The following is a 20025-nucleotide window of genomic DNA, read 5'->3' on the forward strand; positions in this document are numbered from 1 at the left end:
ATGAGCCAACAGAGTATACCACAGCAACCGCAGTTTGTAGGCGCAGGCGCAAATGCAACACCTGCAACAGTAGCTGCAGATGACGTCGGCACATTCAATGGAGGAAGTTTCCGCGTGAGCCACAGGGATACCAACACGATTCTCACTATACAACTGGCAATGGGATGTCCATTTACCGCGAAACCCGGTGAGTTTTACACCAAGCATACCTCTTCTTTGCTCTCATTGCAGTAGAGGAGGGGAACAGAGAAATCTGAAATTACAAGAAGACAATTGCTAATTCCAAATCTTTCCATGACCAGGCGCCATGATCGCAATGTCACCCACCATGACACTAAAAGGCAACGTCAAGTTCTCACTCAAGAAAGCCCTAATTGGCGGCGACATGACAAAATCCACATATACCGGCCCCGGAGAATTGCTCCTGGCTCCTCCTGCCATCGGCGATATTACCATCATCAAGCTTGGTGGGAATGATACGTGGAGTGTGGGACGTGACGCTTTTCTCGCATGCACGCAGGGTATCGTGACGGAGTATAAGAGCCAGGGTATAGGCAAAGCCATGTTCAGCGGCGAAGGGTTCTTCGTGTACAAGATTAGTGGTACGGGAATTCTGTGGTGTACGAGTTTTGGTGCGATTATCAGGAAAGATGTAAGTTCTTTTTCCTTTTTCTTTCCCCCTTCTCACACATCTTTCTCTTGCGCCTTTTTCCACGGAGGAATTATACTGATATGTGTGACTAGCTTGCTGCCAACGAGAAGTATATCATCGATAACGGTCACCTTGTAGCGTGGAACTGCAAGTACGTACTTGAGCGCGTGGCTAGCGGTGGTATCGTGAGTAATTTGGCGTCGGGCGAGGGTCTGGTGTGCAAGTTTACGGGACCAGGTACCGTGTTTATGCAGACGAGGAATGCGACGGCGTTTGCGCAGTTTATGGCGTCTCATGCTGCGGCGTAGTGTTGGAAGAGAGAGAGAGAGAGATGGATTAGGTGGGATGGTGGGGTGCAAGTTGACGTTGACTATTCTTTTATGTAGAAATACCTTTGAGAACGTATGGATTATATCGTTTCAGTATGGTCTTCAGCTGTCTTTCCATTTTCTGGGACTCGTTCTTGAGTCCTGGTTGAAATCAAGTGCGCCGTTGCTTTTCCCCCCTTTCCCCCCCCACCCATCCATTTGTCTAAAATAGCCGTCCGTATTCGAACTAACATATATACTCATGCCCAAAATTAATCAAACGTCGTCTTCTTACCCTGCGACTCGACAATTGCCTGGCTCGCCCTCGGCGCACTCGAATGCGCCGCACCGCTCTTGATTGTTCGCGGATCAACCTTGCGCTTCGACCCACCGCCTCGCTCGTTATTCCCACGGCCTGCTTTACGATCACCGCCTTGATCAAAGTTCCTCCAGCGATCCGGGTTAACGCCATCAACAGCCTTGACGGGCCTATCCTTGCCCCAGCGCTTGTTATAACGTGTCGTCGCATCCTCTGCAAACTCACATCGCAGCTCACGGCCCATGAACTTGCTGATGAACCATTTCCTCTTCTTCTCAGGTTTTGCGTCGTCGTCGTCTTCATCGTCGCTATCGTCCTTTTTGCCCTTCTTTTTGAACTCGGCTGCGTCTTTGAAGACGAAGCCTTTGACGGCCCATGTGGCGGATTCCACGTCGGCAAAGGTGATCCAGGCGTAGCCCTTGCATTTGCCCGAGTCTTCAAAGGTGGCCATATGGATGTCTTCGATGTCGCCGCATTGCGCGTAATGCTCTTGCAGGTCTTCTTTGGTCACGTCGAAGGAGAGATTGCCGATGAAGACGCGCTTGTTGGGTGGGTGACCCGATTTGTCTGCGCCGGCTGCGCGGCGATTGTCCTGGCCTTCTTCTGTCTTTGGCTTGTCTGGCCGTCCCTCGAAGCTCTTTGCGTTCTTGATGAGTAGGGCACGGCCGTCCATTTTAGTTTCTGTCAGGGCAATGGCGGAGTACATTGCTAGTTCTGTGGAGAAGTCGACATATGCGAAGCCCTTGTTCAGAGGCTTAGTTGTCCAGCTCGGGTTGACCTTTGTAGGTGGGGGCATGTGGACGCGGGTTATCTGGTCGCTTGCGATTTCTGAATTCTCGGACAGGAATGTTCGCAATGAATCCTTGGTCGCAGACCACGGCAGGTTTCCAATCCATACACCGTATGCTGATCGCTTGCCGTCTGCATCCTTGGCCCCCTTTGCTTCGCCATCTGTCTTTGTGCCGGCGTCTCCCTCTTCTCCCTCGGCGGCGGGTGTAGGGTTCAGCTTCACTTTCTTCGCTTTGCGGGCGGCTTTCTTGGAGACCGGCTCCGGGAGGTTGACATCGATTTCGAGCTCTTCGGGGAGGATATCTCGTTTGCGCTTCTTCGCTGGCGTCTCTGCTTTTACTGGCGCTTCCTCTTCACTGGCGCTAGCTTCTGCGACCTCATCCTTGGACTCGGACTTGGAGCGCTTCTTCTCCTTCTTTTCCTTTTTGTCTTTTTTCTCCCGGCGCTCCTTGTTGGAAACGGCGACGGCCTCGTCGGAAGAGGTCATGTCGATATCTTTGGACATTGTGGTGTGCTTGATGGTTGGTCTAGCTGCATTGACTTTGAATTTTTTTCTGGGTCCTGCATTTTCGCTTCCTTGCAGCCAGCGCTAGGAGAAGACGGGCTTAGTCATGTTCTGTTGACGCTAAACACCAACATTGGGGCTCTATCGCTATCACTATCGATAACAACTTTGCTTGGCTTGGTTCTTACGACTCGTGCATGTCGTTCTTGTGACCAAGCTTGCACTTGTGCGGTCTTGAGTGGCTCTCGCCGAATGCCAACAAGTTCTGTTGTGGCGCCAATCATAATGAAGCCGTTGCACGACGTGGCGATGCAGGCTGCGTTGTACTCTGCGTAGTGGCAGTTTGAAACACCGCACTGGAAAAGGGCCCCGTACACGTACAACGGCGTTGGCATTCTCACCAGATATGGGCCGGAGCTACTAACCGGCGAAGTGAGGCGAAGATATCGACGGCCGTCTTTCCGGTCTTGCCCATGTTAGTGAAACGCTATCTCAGATGATCAGCTGGTACACCGGGAGGCCATCACGTGCCGTCAAATTGGGTGGCGTCATCGAGGCGAGCAGGAGGAGGGTCTTTGGTCAATTCAGTGGGTGAGGAGACGGCAAGGCAGGGTGAAGGCAATCATCTTCTGGCGACGAGGGTCTCACCGGGGCTGACGACGTATGCTGCAGCCTGGGGGGCGGTCCACAACCACTGGATCGACGCGACCAGTCCAGGTACAGCATACTGCCCGCTGGAGTCGAGGCACTACTCTTCGCCAGAGACATGCACGACATCAACGCTCCTTCAGCTGAGCGGGACGAGTCTCTTGCCCGCGAACCTTTTCTCCTCACCAGAATGGGCAAAAAGAAACGTCGCCCGCCTTTCAGGACGGTGCCAGCCTCCAGTTGGAAAGGGAAGCTTTGGCAGTCCGGTGGCCGGGTCGTGCTCACTTAGCGCGCCCTGGTGCTCAGCACTGACCCCACTCAAGGCAGCTACCATTACACGTCCAGCTGCTCCGCTGCCGTCTCACTTGCTCCACCTCCACCTCCGCCTTTACATCTCCATCACTCTCCCTCAACAGCAACTCTCTCTACACCTGTTGCTGCACTCCTCCCCCATCCGCTCGCAAACAGCGGTGCCCGGCAGACTGCGTTTGCTCTGTCCGCTCCTTTGTGCACTTGCCTTCACCGCCAGCCTTGCTTGCCCATTATGGCGGCGACTAACCCCGTCCCCGTGACGCTCGATACACCCATCGTGGTCAAGGTCCTGTTTCGCGGCCAGACGAAGAAATTCAAGCTGCCTCTAAAGGACCTTGGAGCTCATGTGCTTCCTGACAAGGTCCGTATAGTCCCATGCAGCTTCATGTCCGGCACACGCGGACGGCAACACGGCCCTGGAATGTGGCGGATCACTTGGACATGCGAATACTGACTGCGTGCTCGCTCACAGCTCCGAGCTATCCTCGCACTCCACCAAGACAAGGATGTTCTATTTGAGCGCTACTCCGACTCGGCCGCTGCGTACGTCACCTTGGACGCCGACAAGCCCCAGGTCTACAAGACGCTCTTCCGCGCTGCAAAAGCCAAACTCAAGCTTCGCCTGAGGGTCTCCATTCCTGGCGAGGAGCCAGTGCCTGCGCCCACACCTGCGCCTGCAGCACCTCAAGAGACACCCGCCGAAGCTCATGAAACAAGCTCGGACGATCTTACCCAGGAGAAGGTTATCACCCCGCCCGTTATCGCTCGTTCGCCCGACTCCAAGTCGATTCGCTCAATCAGCTCTGTTTTGTTACCAAAGGCCAACGAGAAAGAGCAAGAGGCTCCAGTGCCTCAGGCTTTCACCACTCGACAGGGTAGGCACCAACCACAAGATTGATCATGAAGCATGTGGCTAACATGGAATCCAGACTTCTTTGGCAACGTCACAGCTGCTGGCAGCAACTCGAGTCTCGCCTTCCGCCCTAAGCCGACGAACGTGTGTACGTCGTGGGTTGTGTACTGCAACAACTGCAATGAGCCCATGGAAGATGAGCACTACCACTGCAGTGTATGCGACGGAGGCGACTATGATCTTTGCCCCGCGTGTGTCACCAATGGCATCCACTGCCCTGGAAACAGCCACTGGATGGTCAAGCGCTTCGTTAAGAATGGCGTTGTTGTTAACAGCACAACCCAGCGCATTGCACCAAAGGCCAAGGCCGAGACTGAAGCCGAGCCCGAAGCCGAGGCCGATGAGCCTCAAGAACAAGAGGTTCCAGGCGCCTTCACCGAGGAAAAGCAGCCTGTTGTGTATGACGAGGAGCCAACTCGCACCTGCAACTGCTGTGTCAAGATCTTGCCAGAGAGGGAGTTTGTCACATGTATCGCTTGCGATGATTATGACCTTTGCCTGCAGTGCCACATCAGCAACAAGCATGGCCACCACCCCGGTCACGCTTTCAAGGCTGCCACTAGCGAGACTGTCCTACCCACCCTCGCCGATTTCCTGTGCAACTCTGGAAGGAATGTCCGCCACTCGGCCGTTTGCGATGGCTGCGACAAGTTCATTTATGGCATTCGCCACAAGTGTCTGAACTGTCCCGATTGGGACTACTGCACCGACTGTGTAAAGAACGCCAGGTTCATTCACCCCCGCCACCGCTTCGTTCCCATTTACGAGCCTTTGGCTGAGCCAATGAGCAGCCCTAACCGCCACTACGGCATCTACTGTGATGGGCCGCTCTGCAAAGACAAGGAAAACCTGTCCTACATTGAAGGCATTCGCTACAAGTGTGCCGTCTGCCACGACACAGACTTTTGCCAGAACTGCGAGGCCCATCCTAGCAACAAGCACAACCACACTCATCCTCTCATCAAGTTCCAGACACCTGTGCGCAGCGTTAGCGTGACAACCGTCAACGATGACAAGGAGGGCAAGTTGCTCTCTCGTCTTGGTGATCGTTTGGCTGCCAGGCGCTCTACCGCCACTGAGACTTCCGTTGCTCCTTCTAGAGCTCCTTCCGTCGCTCCTTCTACCAATGCCGCGACACAAGTCCAAACCATTCTTGATGTGAAGCCAGAAGAGTCTCAGGCTAAGAAGGAGAAGATTACCATCAGTGATCTTCTCGTCGACTCCATCGAGCCAGTCCAGGAGAAGATCGTTGTACCTGCCGAGGAGAAGCCCGTCAAGTCGGAGGCCATTCCGATCCCCCGATCTGAGACCGCTGCGGATGGACTTGATGCCCACTTTATTCGGGATACCATTCTTGATGGCTCCAGGATCTCTGTAGGCGCTACATTCGTCCAGACCTGGACTCTTCGCAACCCAGGACCAAAGGCCTGGCCTGCTGGATGCAGCGTTCGCCATGTTGGAGGCGACAACATGCTCAACATTGACAACAGCCGTCCATTGAGCCACACGGAACTTGCCGAGGCCAGCGAGAGCAACGTCTTGGATGATGCCGTTCAGCCCGGTGAGGAGGCTCAGTTCCGTGTAGTCATGAAGGCACCCCAGCGTGAGGGCACCGCAATCTCATACTGGCGCTTGAAGACTCCTTCAGGCATGCCTTTTGGTCACCGCCTGTGGTGTGATATTGCCGTCATTGCTGCACCAGCACCCGCAGAGCCACAACAGGCTGCCTCCAGGCCTGGTACCGCAACCACTTACGAGGTCGCTCCCAGGTCTAACCCAATGTACGAGCGCCTTATTCAGGCAAGAGCCGAGAGGGAGAGGGTAAAGTACATGCGCCAGACTCACTTGCAGCAACTTGAGCAGAACCACCAACAAAAGATGGAGCAAGTGCAGCGTGTTCGCAAGGCTGCTGTCGAGCGTGTTCTTGAGTTCCGTCGGAAGGAGCATGAGGCTGCCCTCGCTACCATCAAGCAGGAGCCCGTCTCACCAAAGGTCGAGGCTGCCCCTGAAGAGCCAGCTGTAGAGGCGGTTGAAAAGGCGGTTGAAGAACCAGTCGAGGAGCCAGTCGCCGAGCTCCCCAGCCCAGAAAAGACTTCAGAGCCCGAAGCCGGACCTTCGTCGTCTGGCATGATTTTCCCCCAGCTCGACAAGGAGTCGCCTGCGTCAAGCACCTATCAGCCATCTCCTGCTGCTCAGCCCATGTCTCCTCTTTCCGCAAAGAGCACTGTGGCTCGCACTATTACTGTAGCTTCAGATGATGAGTTCTTCGAGGATGCCGAGAGCGTTGCACTCCACTCCGACGACGGCTTCTTGACCGACGAGGAGTATGATATCCTCGACGCTAGCGATCAGGAGATGCCATAAGTAGATCTCGAAGAGGTCACAGGCTGGGCATATTGACAAATGCAAGAGCCCGCAAAATGCTTTAGGCTGGTGTTTCATGGATTTGGGTTCCGGGTGTTCGGCTTATGGGTGGCGTACAATATGGTATTTCAACACACTCTCTAAGCAGAAGGCGCTGGTGTGCCACACGTAACACATTATGCTGTGCGGGCGGCACCAGGTCTCCTGCTGTTTTCCTATCACTTGCGAGAATTTGAACTTTTCCTTACCTCTTTCTTATGTCATGTAAGTGTAGTGGGTAATTCTATTCTCTTAACAAAATGCGTGCATCCAAATATGGAAACAAGTGAGACTAGGTTTGCTCGAACAGCCTTGGTGATGAACTTACAGGTAGCAATAACTACGTCTCTAAGGATTATGCCTGTCCGATAGGTTCTACAGTGTATGTTTGATGTGATACATCGTCACAACATGTGCTCCAAAGAGACTGGCACGGGATTGAGAACCAGGTAAGTTGCTTACAATCTGATGTTTAGCTGACGGATGAAGAACGTACAACTTACACAAGTTCATGACGTAAAAATCTCTGTTATGTACCATAGCATGTTGACATTGCCGACTCCCATAGCATGACTCTCCCGATTGCGAAATGTCAAACTTACCACATTACTCTTCCCGGGTCCCTATCTTTCCCCCCAAAAGTTGCCTGCCACCGTTCACCCATAGTATACCGGCCGGGACTTTACGAGTCAACCGCCTAGAAGACGCACGGTTGGGGGTCCCCGCTCGTGGCGTGTGCGCCCTGAATGCGAGGGATGGAATTGCCCCACTTGAATTACTCGTACATTTCTCCTGCATTTTTGTTTTGTGAGGGGGAGGATGTGGTTGTGGTGCGTGCGGGTTTGCTTTCGGGGGGGGGGGGGAGAGTGTGTGACATGGACGACTTTTCTTGAGACTAGATGCTTCATTTATTGTGCTGTTGGTTGTAGTACTCTTCGATATGGCAAATGAAGTGTACTATGCGATGGGGCTATGATGGAAATACTTTGTAGGAGAGAGATTTCTGGTGGGTTGGGATTTCGTAAATGCTTTTGTTGAATACTACGATTTCAGGGCTTGCAACTACTTTGCGAGATATGGAAGCTTGGAGATTCTGACGGAGATTACGGGCGAATGCAATTTTTATCAGGGTTATGTTGCTTATGCAGTTGAACGTCTTGATCCTTACGACCATTCCGTTGTTTATTGGGTTGGCTGCATGTATGACTGTGAACTGTATATTTCCTCCTGATAATGCAAAGCGATGGGTGTTACGCCTAGATGAGAGGAGTTGTTTTGCTGCAATGTTGATCATAGAATCTTGTGAACGCTGCCCATACATGATTTTCTCAGTAAGCCTTCGACTGAAGTAGGGCCATGCAGTAAGAATAGCGAGAATGTAATATCGGAGCCCGTGAGAATTCTAGAAGTGCGGTTGATCTGGAGATTTACTACGAAAAAAGAGACTGCGCCAACTGTCTGTAGAACCACAGTAGCATGTCTGTATTGACTGAAGTATGCGACCCACCACCTTCCCTCACTTGGTCGAGTACACAACGATCTAATACCAACAAATATTATACTTGACGAAATTGATGCTCCCGCCATGATGGATTACTGTTCATGCTGGCCATTTGGGAAGGCACTCATTACAGCGGGTATGCCGGCGTGGATTGACGAAGACTTCACTGTTTTTGTGCAAATACTGCTTGCATTTCAGGAATATAAATTTACCATCGGTGAGATATATCAGGGAACATGAATTCACCATAGGACAATGGGTTTAGCGCGCTTGCTAAAGCGGATAGAGATGTAAGTTCAACTTGCGCGGGTTTGTCACAGCACTCACTCCCGACAAGACTTTTCAACTATTTCGTTTGCCAAACGTGCTACACCAACTGCCACGTAGAACCATGAGCACGCATCCCATATATGCAGACTACGGCAATGAGGGTAGCCGTGAAGCCAAGATCGCACTTTCTGCTCTTGCGCACACCCTACACATGGACCCGCTGGTACTCAAGATTGCTCTTTCTAATGCTTTCGATATCCTGCACACCACTGGCGGCAATCCAACGCTCGCGCTGCACATAAGCTTCAATCAGTTGAACTACTACATCGACGGCAGCACTCTGGATAGGATCATCGCGGCTTTCTGTGATGCCTTTGCATTCATGCTCAGTGACAAGAAGGGTGAGTGGAACATACCGTGACAACACTTCATACTGATCAAACTTTTCAGATCACACAGCGAACGCGCAGACAGTTCCGATGCCAGACCACGGTCACATTCACACTCCTGCAGCACCACGGTACCGATACATCGCACCAAAGGTTGGCTATAATATCCAAGGGGGATCTATAGGCCATGGTACAGGTTTCAACATGCCCGCTGTGTCTTCAAATAGTGGCGTGAACTTGCCAACATCGGTAGGAGAGTATGAAGAAACCCTGAGCCAGATGGTACAGGGAGGTCATCCTATGAATATCATCAACAAGGAATGGAAATAGGTTTTCTCTGTCTACTAGGCTCAACAACCCTGTTTCGGATAGGTTGTCTTTCATGGATTCCTCAGAGTAAAATGTCTAGGTCTCAAGCTACGTGCGATGCATCACTGGCAATTGAAAGTTCTGGTGTCATGGAACGGAGATTGTGTCAACGGTGCAAGGGTAGAAGAGGTTTATTCAAACTACACCAACAATATCGACTTTGAGCCTCTTGATGAAATTGTGAAATACTTTAGCGTGATATTTGACTGTTGTTCATACTGATCGGCCCTTCCCCCTGCCTCTACTACTAGCGACAATAGTATGAATACATGAGCAACTCGCATCTTTGTATATTTCTTGGTGCGAATCTTCCTGTACAGGACCAGCACCCCATGTGTCGTATATATTTTCTGTCATGGCTTCGAGTAGAGCATTCTGAGTTGCTGGCTTCTCCGTGTCGTAGACAACCTTGAATGTATCCCAATCTCCGCACAAGTGTTGAACTAGTGTCGTGACATCCGCAGAAATCTTTTGCGATTCTTCTGATCCCTATATACTAGTTTTCTGGAGGTAAAAACTACTGTAATGCGTGCCTTTCTCAACCTAGTCGGTAGGCGGCGGGATGTTGTTATCAAACTGATGGCCTCTAGTCCAGTTGCGTTCTACTCCGTCATTACGAAGGATATCACACTAAACGAAGGCTTGGATTAATGCGTTGCCGCTAAGAGGTCCGGAATCGCTCGCATCTGTGTCTGCTTGATGCGAGGATGCTGACATGGTGGGGAGTATGAGGCGGGCGGGTGATAGTCGCGCCTTCTGCTGAAACCTGAGAACGCTTTCTGACAAACGGTGAATAAATAGCGAAAGCAGTCTTGAACTGCAGCTGACTACTCATTGATAGGGTGAAACCGTTTTTGGGTAGTGAATTGGGTATTCACCTTGGTCTGCCTTGATCAGCATTCACTACACGCCGTCGGTGCCTTGATAGAAACGTCATATCTATCTTCTAGCCCTCCATACAAACAATGACCCTAGAGTATATGTATGGCCCACTGCCAACCATGTCTCCCCCTTCAACAATCTCGACAACCAATACAACTGAGTAACTCGATAACCAATATAACCGAGTAACCATGACCGATCAACCCGGTCAAAACGGCAAAGATAAAACATCCCAACGGGGTAGATACATCCGTTTCATGGAGTTGGAGGAGTCGTTGTTTCCCGACAACGAGGGAGACTTCGCCTCCTCCTTCATGAATCCCAGAAGACCGAGAATCCAATCGGATCGGCGTAAGTGCCAAAGATCTAAAATTTGCGATCTTTCAGCTACTAACACTTTCCCTTTAGCTTCTCCCTTCGATCCGAGGAATTCGGAAGAAGCCTATCGTTACGCCGGGAACAGGGTTTGGACTGGAGAAGCAGTCGTATATGCTTCTCCTTTCTGGCTAGAGGAGCTAATGGATTTTAACCCATCACAAAATCCATCCTTCTCACAAACTGGCACGCCAGAAGTGACAGAAAGTACGGGGATCCTGGTAGGATCCCCACAGGCCGGGGACTCGTCGTACTTTGGGAATCCCCAAGGTTCCGGTTCCGGTAAGAATACCAATCGATTGTTGCTCATACCTTCGCTAACATATCTTTGCCCAGTTTCCGGACTCCAAAGTTCCCGTGGGGCGATAACCCCATCGTCTACCAAGAAGCCCCGACGACAAGACAAGGACAAGTTCCAATTCGTCGGGTGGAACGATGAAGCGAAGCGGGCGCTATACCGCCGGAAACGGATATTGAAGAAAGGTTCTTCTTTCTTCCTACACCAATTCCCGGGCGAGACCGAAGTATCGGTGCGAGATGCGTGGGAAAAGTACGGCGAGGAGGGAAAGCGGCTGTACGAAGAGTGGGAGGCTGCGGAAGAAGAGTAAGGCGCGACAGCCACATCTTCGAAAACTTCCGCATAGCCCATCTTCGAAAATGTTTGGCACATATGCCGAGATCCGTACGACAAACAGATCAGGGTTATCGAAGAACTACACAAACCGAGGAACAAAGCCACCAGAATAATCCACCCAGATAATCAAAATTGGGGTGGTATCCTAGGCGGCGTCGACCTGGAGATCCGAAGCGACGTGAAGCATCCGCCCAAGATCCACATTTGGGAGACGGATAGCCACCTTATTTTGCAGTCCGTTCGAGACGCCACTGGTTTTTCTGACGTTTGCAAGATCTACGTCTACCGCAACCAGTGCGAGAAGGCTACACTGCTCCCTATCGGCGTCGAGCAATTGATGGCAGTTCATATAGATGGTTTTGCTGTGCTGTAGAGTGAATATGTAGAAGTAGAGGAAATAAAAATAAAAAACCCGTGAGATACCCTTATGAAAAAGTTCGACATGGGCTTTGAAGCTGGCAGTACATGGACCTTCTTCCTCTGTACATTCTTCTTCGTAGATAGTATGATGATATAGGAACTCAAGGTATTCTCGAAGATGGAAAAAACATTTATGGAAGCGGTGACTGATGTAATGAAATATTGAGAGTGGATATAATCGTGATGCTTGGAATGGTGTTAAGAAAGCGATACGGCAGCGATCGTAGGTTGAATAGGTAAGACGTAACAAGCCGCGGGTGATGTGGTATACAATACCACAGTGCGCTTATATCGAAGCATCTCAACCTTGTGACCTTTTGGTTGCGAATTTGCGGTTACGGTCACTTGGTGATTGCGATTGCGACAATGTACTTGCGAGTGGTGTTGATGTTGTTCCTCGTCATGTGATCTGCTCACATGGAAATCCAGCCAATCGCCGCCGGCGCGTCAGGCTCGGATGCGACCAACACCCGTTGAAGTGTGTCGGATCTGACAACGGTCTATGTAACTCGTGTCGCACACGTGCGACAATGATTTGAGTGGCATCCGGCGTCAACTGCAGTACGATCCCGCCTGGTGGTGGATCTACTTGGTGTCAAGTGTCACGTAGTTTCTGCCCTCCCAACGGTATCAGATGCGAGCCACCCCAAGCAAGTCGCTGTCAGTCGCATCAATCTACATTACACGTACTTCCACACGATCACGGACCATCAATCTATCGAAGAAACATTACTACTCTTCGCCTATAGCTATAGCAGGTTTGGATCTACTAAACAGATAAAGAGAGGTGTTATGCGTTGTTTGATTCGAAACTCGCTTGCACGCTAAATCTGGGTGCACTTCCTTATACGCAACCACCATCTTCAGAATCATTCTTGGCGTCCATGGCGTCGCACCCAAGAACGGACACATGGAAAGCTTGACGAAGATGCTTAGTCTTCGGAAGTCTTGGAATGACTACCCGTAGAAGGTCCAGGAGTCCATATCACAAATAGCTATGAAGCTAAACCGAGCTGCGACGATCGTGCAACGTGGAGAGCGCGCCATCGCCCTATCACACACGAAGCCTTGGTATGCATTGGCGTTTGACACACGGTTTCTACCATGCGTAGTTTTCCAAGCATTCAGGCAATGTTCTAGATACGTTGCATCCTGCGTTTGTCAGTAACGCCCAGGACGATGCCGAGGACGGATGGGGGACGTAAGCATTCTGTTGCTAAGACTCAACGCCTGTCAGTGACAGCACTATGATATAAAAACCTATCTGGAGTTCCCTCATAGCTTGCTTGTGCTTCTACACTCATTTACATTCGGTTACACTCGCTGCCGGACAGTCTCATTTCAAAATCCATTCACTTCGAACAATCCCATTTCAATCAACATGAGGGTCTCTCTGGATTTGATATTCGGACTCGCGCTTTTCTCAACCGTCAATGCTTATGTCATTCCTTCTCGCAATGTTGGAACCGACTACGTGCTTCCTTCCCGGAGAATCGGAGCGGTATGTAAAACACGGCAGAGCGGCTACTACTACAGGCCAATTTAATCTGTCTTTCTTGGATACTTACACCTATACCAGATAAGGGGCATTTCCTCAGCACCTCGCACCAATGCTATCCAGCGTGATGCAGAAGTCAGCCATGGCGTTCACCCCCGCAATCCTCAAGGCCTGATGATCGGAGGTCTTACTCTCGGTGGACCAGGCGGCGGCATTACTGGAGATGGCCTTAACCTCGGTGGCAACGGCAACAAGGGAAATGGCACTGCGATGGCTGAGGGAATGAAGGGCAAAAAGTCAGGGAAAGGGAAAGGGAAAGGGAAGGGAATGAAGGGCGAGAAAGAAATGCCAGCGGGATGCGCCGCTCCGCCCCCTGCTGGAGAGGGAGAGAAGTCAGCACCCGCTGCAGGAGGAGAAACACCCGCTGCAGGAGGAGAAACACCCGCTGCAGGAGGAGAAACACCCGCTGCAGGAGGAGAAACACCCGCTGGTGGAGAAGCACCTGCTGGAGGAGAAGCACCTGCTGAGGGAGAAAAGCCTGCTGAGGGGGGAAAGCCTGCCGGTGGAGAGAAGCCTGCTGAAGGAGAGAAGCCCGCTGGAGGAGAGGCACCTGCTGGAGGAGAGGCGCCCGCTGGTGGAGAGGCGCCCGCTGGCGGTGAAGCACCCGCTGAGGGAGGAAATCCTGCTGGAGGTGAGGCACCCGCTGGAGGAGAGGCACCTGCTGGTGGAGAAAAGCCCGCTGGCGGTGAAGCACCCGCTGAGGGAGGAAAGCCTGCTGGAGCTGAGGCACCCGCTGGTGGGGAAAAGCCTGCAGGAGGAGAAGCATCTGCTGGTGAAGGAGCGTCTGCCGGTGCTAAGGCGGAGTCTGTGGGCGGAAACAAAGCCACTGAAGAGTCCGAACAGTTCTCTGAAGAGTCTGGTATCAGCCTTGGCAAATCTGGCGAAGCTGCAAACCTTGGCGGAAACCTAGGAATCACAAAGGGCTCTGATGGTAGCAGCTCTGTTGGTGGCAAGAACGGTATCAACGTTGCCGCTCGCGGATACTAAGCAACCGTTACAGACAACGACTAGGTGTGGATCATAGAGATGTCTTTGTCCAGCCTCCTGGTTGATACATCTCGCACTTCTCCTGCACATATTCAAGCAGCTGGAACGTCTCCTTCATGTTGTCGAAGCTGGTCATATTTCGCGTTGTTCAGGATTGCTGCCTTCTCTCACCGGGTCAATGGTAGTGTGGTGAGATAGTTTATAGTCCATCACTTGTACATACAAAAGAATGTTATTCGACGCACCTTCAGAGTTTCTTCATGTTTTATTCCCAGGTTGTGCCTCTGCTGGTTTCACACCTCACCGAGATGGTACCCAAGATTGATGTTGTACGCGTGAACGGTGAAAGGGATTACACTGTATAGGCACGGGCCATGAGTCACTTATGAGGTAGCAGCGACCTGAGCCTGCTCCTGGCTTCTACACCTCACAAACCACCTGATATCTACTATCACTTCAGACATCATGATTTTCACAGGTACTAGTGACGGCAAGGATGGTGCCGAGAGCCATCACGAGCTGTGCAAAGAAGCTGTTAAACAACCTGCTCTGACCGAAAAGAGACAATCATCATCCTGGCTTGGAATGAATGAGTTACAGCTTGAGATTCAGCGCTTGACAAGCGACATTGATACGCGCAACGCTTACACCTGGAGTCTCGAGCGGGATCATGCTAAGGCTGCTTCCGTGGTATTGGAGAACGAAGTACTTCGCAAAAAGGTGGATGAGCTCATCAAAAACATGGAGATTAAAGACGCCGAGCTATATACGCTCAAAAATGCTATGGCTAGCTCTGCCGAAACAACTGAAGAGGCAAAACACATGCGCGCCCAGATGGAGGCTTTCGCATACTCCAATAACAAATTGAGAGAAACAATTGCGAAACACACAGCTCAGGCCAACGATGTTACTCGCCTCCAGGCTTCAGTCAGCGACCTGCAGGCGAAGCTCAATGCTGAGGAGGATACCAACAAACGACTCACTACAACACTCTCAGAGAATACGGATACAATCAAAGAAATCACTCGTGTATCCGACGTTCTAAGAGCACAGAACAAAAGTCTTGTGAGCAAGGTCAACGGACTCCAAGAGGATCTAGATTCCACCGAGAAAGCTCGAGATGGGTAAGTTTGCCGCACAATCGTTCCATTGCACCACAGCAATCTCAACATTCTACCAATCACTTGACCAGAAGATCACAACCATTGCTGTCGCCGTCATTGTAGTCAATCTTTTATATGTGTGAGCCTTTTTAGTCTCTTTATTAACATATATGCAGGCACTACAAAAACTACACCCAGACATTGCAACGCTGCAACACACTCCAGCAGGAAACCGCTGCGCTAAAAGAAGAGAAACGAGCTCTCGTCGAGAAACTCAACAATCAATTACACAACCTGGGCGGTTGGGTCACAGATCTGGACCTTATGCAAGAGGAAATTCGCATCTACGTCTGCCCGCATGACGGCTTGAGAACCATCTACCCAGCAACGGCAAAAATCACGCAGATGAAGAAAGCCTGGATGATAGCAAGCGAGATCTGGAAGCTATGTGACAGCGAGAACAAGTTTCTGAAGGCTTATGAGACATCAAGACGAAACATCTTGGAGCATCACCGTGCACACGAGAGGGCGCAGCATAAGAATGGGCATTGTAGGAAGAGGATCAAGGCGGCGTTTGAAGAGCTGGATCAAAAGAGGCAGTTTTGTACCAAGTACAACTGAGGGACTTAATGACATACCGGAGATATGGCTATTGTACCGTGAGCATGTGGGTGGACTGGCGATATAATGTAAAATACTCAAAATGATGCAGATATATCAGTCGCGTAACGCAAGTACGCATACGTACTTGAACTAAGTCAAATCCATAAAACTCTCCACCTCCCCCATATCCCCCCCTAGATATCCCCCATTCTACTCTCCAAAATGGCTTTCAACATGTCTCGCAACAGCCACCTCATCCCCCTCAAAAACCCCACAAACCGGACAAACCGCCGCCTCCCCACCGCCACCTCTACTACTACCCTCATATCGTCTATCCGCCTCCTCCAACGCCGCAAAAAGACCCCCATCAACCTCCCCCCTCCTCGCCTCATCATAGAAATACTCATCATTCTCCCTCACATCCCTCTCCATCCTGCTCCCTGCCATCCTGGCCCCTCTCCCACTACCTCTCACCTCCCCATCGCGCCCTAACCCCGCATCCGCCCCTCCAACAAGCGCCTCGCCCCTCTCCCCCTCAGCCTCACTCGCAAGACTCTGCACGCGGCCCACACGGCCATCCCGCAGACGCACTTTAACGCCTCGCGGATGGTCGCCGCGTGTTAGGATGTCAGCGACGATACCCGAGACGCGGTGGCCGGTGGGCTGGTCTTGTTTGAGGATTAGGGAGACGGGGGTGCCGGGGTGGATGGAGGCGTAGGGGGGCACGGGTGTGTATGCCGGGGAGGGGCGGGAGCCTCTGGGGTTGTCGGATTGACCTCTTCCCCGGCCCCGGCCTCGGACTTGTCCTCTGCTGCCGCGCGAGGAGGAGTCGCCTCGGGGTTGGCGGTTGGGATGGCCTCTTCGTCCTGTTTGCATGGCTCTTTGGATCGCTTTGTGGATGGTGTGTGGGACGTTGTTTTGAGAAAATTATAGATGGATCGAAAAGTCGTCCCAGAATTAAAATGGTCGGTTTCTTTTGTTTCCTCCTCCTCTTCTTCCTCAAATAATTTAAATAGTCGTTCCTTAGCGTGTGCTCAATTTCATGTCTTTCTGTCGCTCGTTTCGCATGAAAAAGCCGAATAGATACTTGTAGCAGTAGTGTAGGCGCTATCTTAGATTATTATTAGAAAATTGCCTAACACTTCCTCAAAAGTGACTGGAAAATAGGAATGTTTGCTTGAAAGAGCCTCAATGGCAAGACGTCAAGGATAAACGAAGTCGTTTTGAACATTCCAAGACTAGCGTTAATTACGTCATTTAGTGATTTCTCCTTTGTAGAAATGATATCTGCCAAAACATATCAGCAAGTACTTTATCCGCACTTGATGTCTTCAAGTTCCTTCTCACAGTGACGATTTGGATGTCTCAGAATCATAGCAGCAGTGGGGTTCAAAACAATAAACTTATCTTCAGCTGAATTTTTCGCTATGTAGGACCTTATCCTGGGATCTGTCAAAGAACCCTCCAAAAATATGTGGAAAAAACCATCTAGTCGCAAACGAAAGACGCCAGGCAATGCAACGAACGCAACAGCCCCAAATACAGGAGAAGCGACACCAAGCGACCGTTGTACGAACCTAGCGCTTGCGCAACTTCTGTACCCAACGCCATGTATGAGAGATCTGTCAGAAATGTGTCGTGCCAAAGGGGTATACACATGAATCAAAGGTCGTCTTGGTGCGTCCCAAAACATATTTGGGGTATCCAAGAACAACGAGTATTTCTCGGTCTTTAGAAAGGGAAACCACCGGGTGGTCCCCTGCTTCGGCCGCCACCAGGCATGCCGCCCATGCCACCAAAAGGACTGCCACCGCCGGAGCTGAAGTGGAAGCCTCCTCCACCGCCTCGGCCGCCTCCCATACCTCCTCCCATGCCGCCAAACATTTGCATGACTGTGGCTGATGTTAGCTCCGTTTCATTTAATGAATGTCATAGCGTTACTTACGAATTTCTGGATCGATACCACCACCCATGCCTCCTCCCATGCCACCGCCACCAAACATGTCGTTGGGGTCAACAAGGTCGGCGCCGGAATCGTATCTCTCACGCTTCTGCGGGTCGCTCAGGGTCTCGTGTGCTTCTTGAATTTCCTTGAACCTGTCTGCAGCATCGGCATCATCAGGGTTCTTGTCGGGGTGGTGGATGATGGCCAACTTTCGGTAGGCCTTCTTGACTTCAGTCTCAGTTGCGTCTTTTTGGATACCGAGAATCTTGTAGTAGTCTTTCCTCTTGCTCTTCTTGAGCTCCATCTCTGCATCGCGAATCTCTTTGGCAATGCCCGGCTCCGACGGGTTTTCTTCGGCGATAGCCTTGAGATCGCGCAACGCCTCCTCCCAGTTTCCGCTCTCACCCAAAGCCTTCGCCTTGGTCTTCCGTGCCTTTGTGTAGCCTGGATCCAATTCAAGTGCTTTCTCGCAGTCGGCGATTGCCTGCCTCCAGCTCTTTTGCCGAGTGTGGCAGAGGGCTCGGTTCTGCAGAATTTTTGAGTTCGTGTTCTTGTTTGCAGGGTCAACTTGGAGCGCTTGTGAATAGATATCAATGGCCTCCTGATATCTGCCAGACTTGAATGCAGCGTTGCCTTCTGACTTCATGCGATCCAACTTTTGCACCATCCGCAGGTACTTGACTGCAGCCTTGAAGTCAGGATCGCAGTTCAGTGCCTGTCGAAAATGCTGCAATGCCTTTTCATTCTCACCCTGCGCGTAGAGAATACGGCCACGAAGCACCAGGGCATCTGGGTCTTGGTTGTTGTATCGTAGCAGAGACATGACAACGTTCTGTGCCTCTCCCAGCGCATTAGGGTTGTTCATCCGCAAGTGTGCTTCTCCCCGCATCAGCTGCCACTTTCTTGGTTTGTCCACGCCAGCACCGAGGCCTTTCTCAGCCTCGTTGAGAGCATATATAACCATGGAACCTGAGCCTTCGTTCCGTGAAGTCTCCTCTGCCATGCGTAGATGCTTCTGCATGGTCAGCGCAGGCTGTTTGTCCTTGGTAGAGGCACCAATCGAATCGTACACCTGCAGAGCCTCATCTGGCCGGCCCAAGCTGGTGTACACTCGACCTAGTCGCAGCAGAATCTTCATGTTGTTGGGGTCGAGCTCGTCTGCCATCTTGCAGTCCTCCATGGCCTCGTAGAAGCGGTTCGCAGAAATGTAGGCGGCAGCGCGGTTGGAATAATAGGTAGCATTCTTGGGGTCGGCCTCGATGGCTGTGGACTAGTTAGTCTAGGAGTCTACTTGGTGTATTGTGGCACAAGGCTGCGGGTGCCGGCAGTGCTACGGGCAAAGCGAGTATTGCCAGTGTAACAACGCACCTTTGGAGTATTCTTCGATTGCCCTGGGGTAGTCTTTGATCTTGAAGAACTTGTTGCCCGCGGCCTTGTACTCCTCAGCATCGATTGTCGGTGGCTGAGCGGGTGGTGTGGCGGCCTCAGGGGTGGCTGCATAGTTGGCGGTGGGTGGCGGCGGGCTCTTTGTATATCTGTGTGGTGGGGGAGCCGGCCCATCAGGTACACCGTTGGTGCCATTTGTCTTTGGGGCGTCTACCGCGGGGCTCTGGGGTGCGGGAGAGGACGAGTGTTCCCTGTCCAGGTCCATGGGCTGGGGCGTGGGCTGGTCCATGGCAGCGGACATTTGGACAGAGAGACGCTGACGCTCCTCAGGCGGCAGATTCAGCGGGTGCGAGTCACGGTCGTATTTGGACGAACGCTTCGACGAGTAGGAACTGGAGCGGCGGGAGGAGCGTTCCCTGTCCTTGACCTTTGAATGTGACTGCTTGTCGGGTGAAGCGGGAGGGATGTCGGAGCTGGACTGCTGTGTGGGCCTGTATTTTTTTGACGATTTAGCAAAGAGAGAGGGAAGAACCATGGAGGCGAAGTGCGGGCGAGTAGCGGCCTGGTGAATGACTGGGTCGCTGGAATTTCAGTCGAGCGATGTTTGGAGAATCCAGGGTCGATGAAAATTGGAGCTGGGATTTGGCTCGTCCCGTTGCTAGAACGTTCCATTATCAGCGAGGATAATCCCGCTAGCACCGCTGCCACACTATCAAGCCGCGGCGGACGTGCATGGGAAGGCTGGGGCGCGGGT

At 51.7% G+C, this 20025-nt stretch overlaps 9 protein-coding genes across 9 annotated transcripts; 6 read left to right on the forward strand and 3 right to left on the reverse strand.

The window, feature by feature from the left end:
- COCVIDRAFT_88776 (hypothetical protein) lies at positions 1-960 on the forward strand (the record flags this gene model as incomplete). Its single annotated transcript, XM_014705156.1, has 3 exons — positions 1-187; positions 303-652; positions 745-960. The coding sequence occupies 3 exons, from the start codon at positions 1-3 to the stop codon at positions 958-960; spliced, it is 753 nt and encodes a 250-aa protein (XP_014560642.1).
- A 272-nt stretch (positions 961-1232) lies between these two features.
- COCVIDRAFT_88604 (hypothetical protein) lies at positions 1233-2555 on the reverse strand (the record flags this gene model as incomplete). The annotated part of the gene is made up of 1 exon (XM_014705157.1): positions 1233-2555. The coding sequence occupies one exon, from the start codon at positions 2553-2555 to the stop codon at positions 1233-1235; it is 1323 nt and encodes a 440-aa protein (XP_014560643.1).
- Positions 2556-3765: 1210 nt separating this feature from the next.
- COCVIDRAFT_34281 (hypothetical protein) lies at positions 3766-6810 on the forward strand (the record flags this gene model as incomplete). Its single annotated transcript, XM_014705158.1, has 3 exons — positions 3766-3894; positions 4006-4408; positions 4463-6810. The coding sequence occupies 3 exons, from the start codon at positions 3766-3768 to the stop codon at positions 6808-6810; spliced, it is 2880 nt and encodes a 959-aa protein (XP_014560644.1).
- Positions 6811-8741: 1931 nt separating this feature from the next.
- Positions 8742-9041, forward strand: COCVIDRAFT_88879 (hypothetical protein; the record flags this gene model as incomplete). Its single annotated transcript, XM_014705159.1, has 1 exon — positions 8742-9041. The coding sequence occupies one exon, from the start codon at positions 8742-8744 to the stop codon at positions 9039-9041; it is 300 nt and encodes a 99-aa protein (XP_014560645.1).
- Positions 9042-10451: 1410 nt separating this feature from the next.
- Positions 10452-11243, forward strand: COCVIDRAFT_12622 (hypothetical protein; the record flags this gene model as incomplete). Its single annotated transcript, XM_014705081.1, has 3 exons — positions 10452-10611; positions 10669-10917; positions 10972-11243. The coding sequence occupies 3 exons, from the start codon at positions 10452-10454 to the stop codon at positions 11241-11243; spliced, it is 681 nt and encodes a 226-aa protein (XP_014560567.1).
- A 1827-nt stretch (positions 11244-13070) lies between these two features.
- On the forward strand, positions 13071-14234 carry COCVIDRAFT_88860 (hypothetical protein; the record flags this gene model as incomplete). Its single annotated transcript, XM_014705160.1, has 3 exons — positions 13071-13190; positions 13269-13749; positions 14080-14234. The coding sequence occupies 3 exons, from the start codon at positions 13071-13073 to the stop codon at positions 14232-14234; spliced, it is 756 nt and encodes a 251-aa protein (XP_014560646.1).
- A 465-nt stretch (positions 14235-14699) lies between these two features.
- On the forward strand, positions 14700-15958 carry COCVIDRAFT_34285 (hypothetical protein; the record flags this gene model as incomplete). The annotated part of the gene is made up of 2 exons (XM_014705161.1): positions 14700-15358; positions 15514-15958. 2 exons carry the CDS (start codon positions 14700-14702, stop codon positions 15956-15958), a joined length of 1104 nt encoding a protein of 367 aa, XP_014560647.1.
- Positions 15959-16150: 192 nt separating this feature from the next.
- On the reverse strand, positions 16151-16816 carry COCVIDRAFT_88513 (hypothetical protein; the record flags this gene model as incomplete). Its single annotated transcript, XM_014705162.1, has 1 exon — positions 16151-16816. The coding sequence occupies one exon, from the start codon at positions 16814-16816 to the stop codon at positions 16151-16153; it is 666 nt and encodes a 221-aa protein (XP_014560648.1).
- An 855-nt stretch (positions 16817-17671) lies between these two features.
- On the reverse strand, positions 17672-19806 carry COCVIDRAFT_88772 (hypothetical protein; the record flags this gene model as incomplete). The annotated part of the gene is made up of 3 exons (XM_014705163.1): positions 17672-17832; positions 17886-19148; positions 19254-19806. 3 exons carry the CDS (start codon positions 19804-19806, stop codon positions 17672-17674), a joined length of 1977 nt encoding a protein of 658 aa, XP_014560649.1.
- Between the last annotated feature and the right edge of the window lie 219 nt (positions 19807-20025).

The sequence above is a fragment of the Bipolaris victoriae genome, assembly GCF_000527765.1.
Source record: "Bipolaris victoriae FI3 unplaced genomic scaffold scaffold_10, whole genome shotgun sequence".
NCBI classification, from domain to species: Eukaryota; Fungi; Ascomycota; class Dothideomycetes; order Pleosporales; family Pleosporaceae; genus Bipolaris; species Bipolaris victoriae.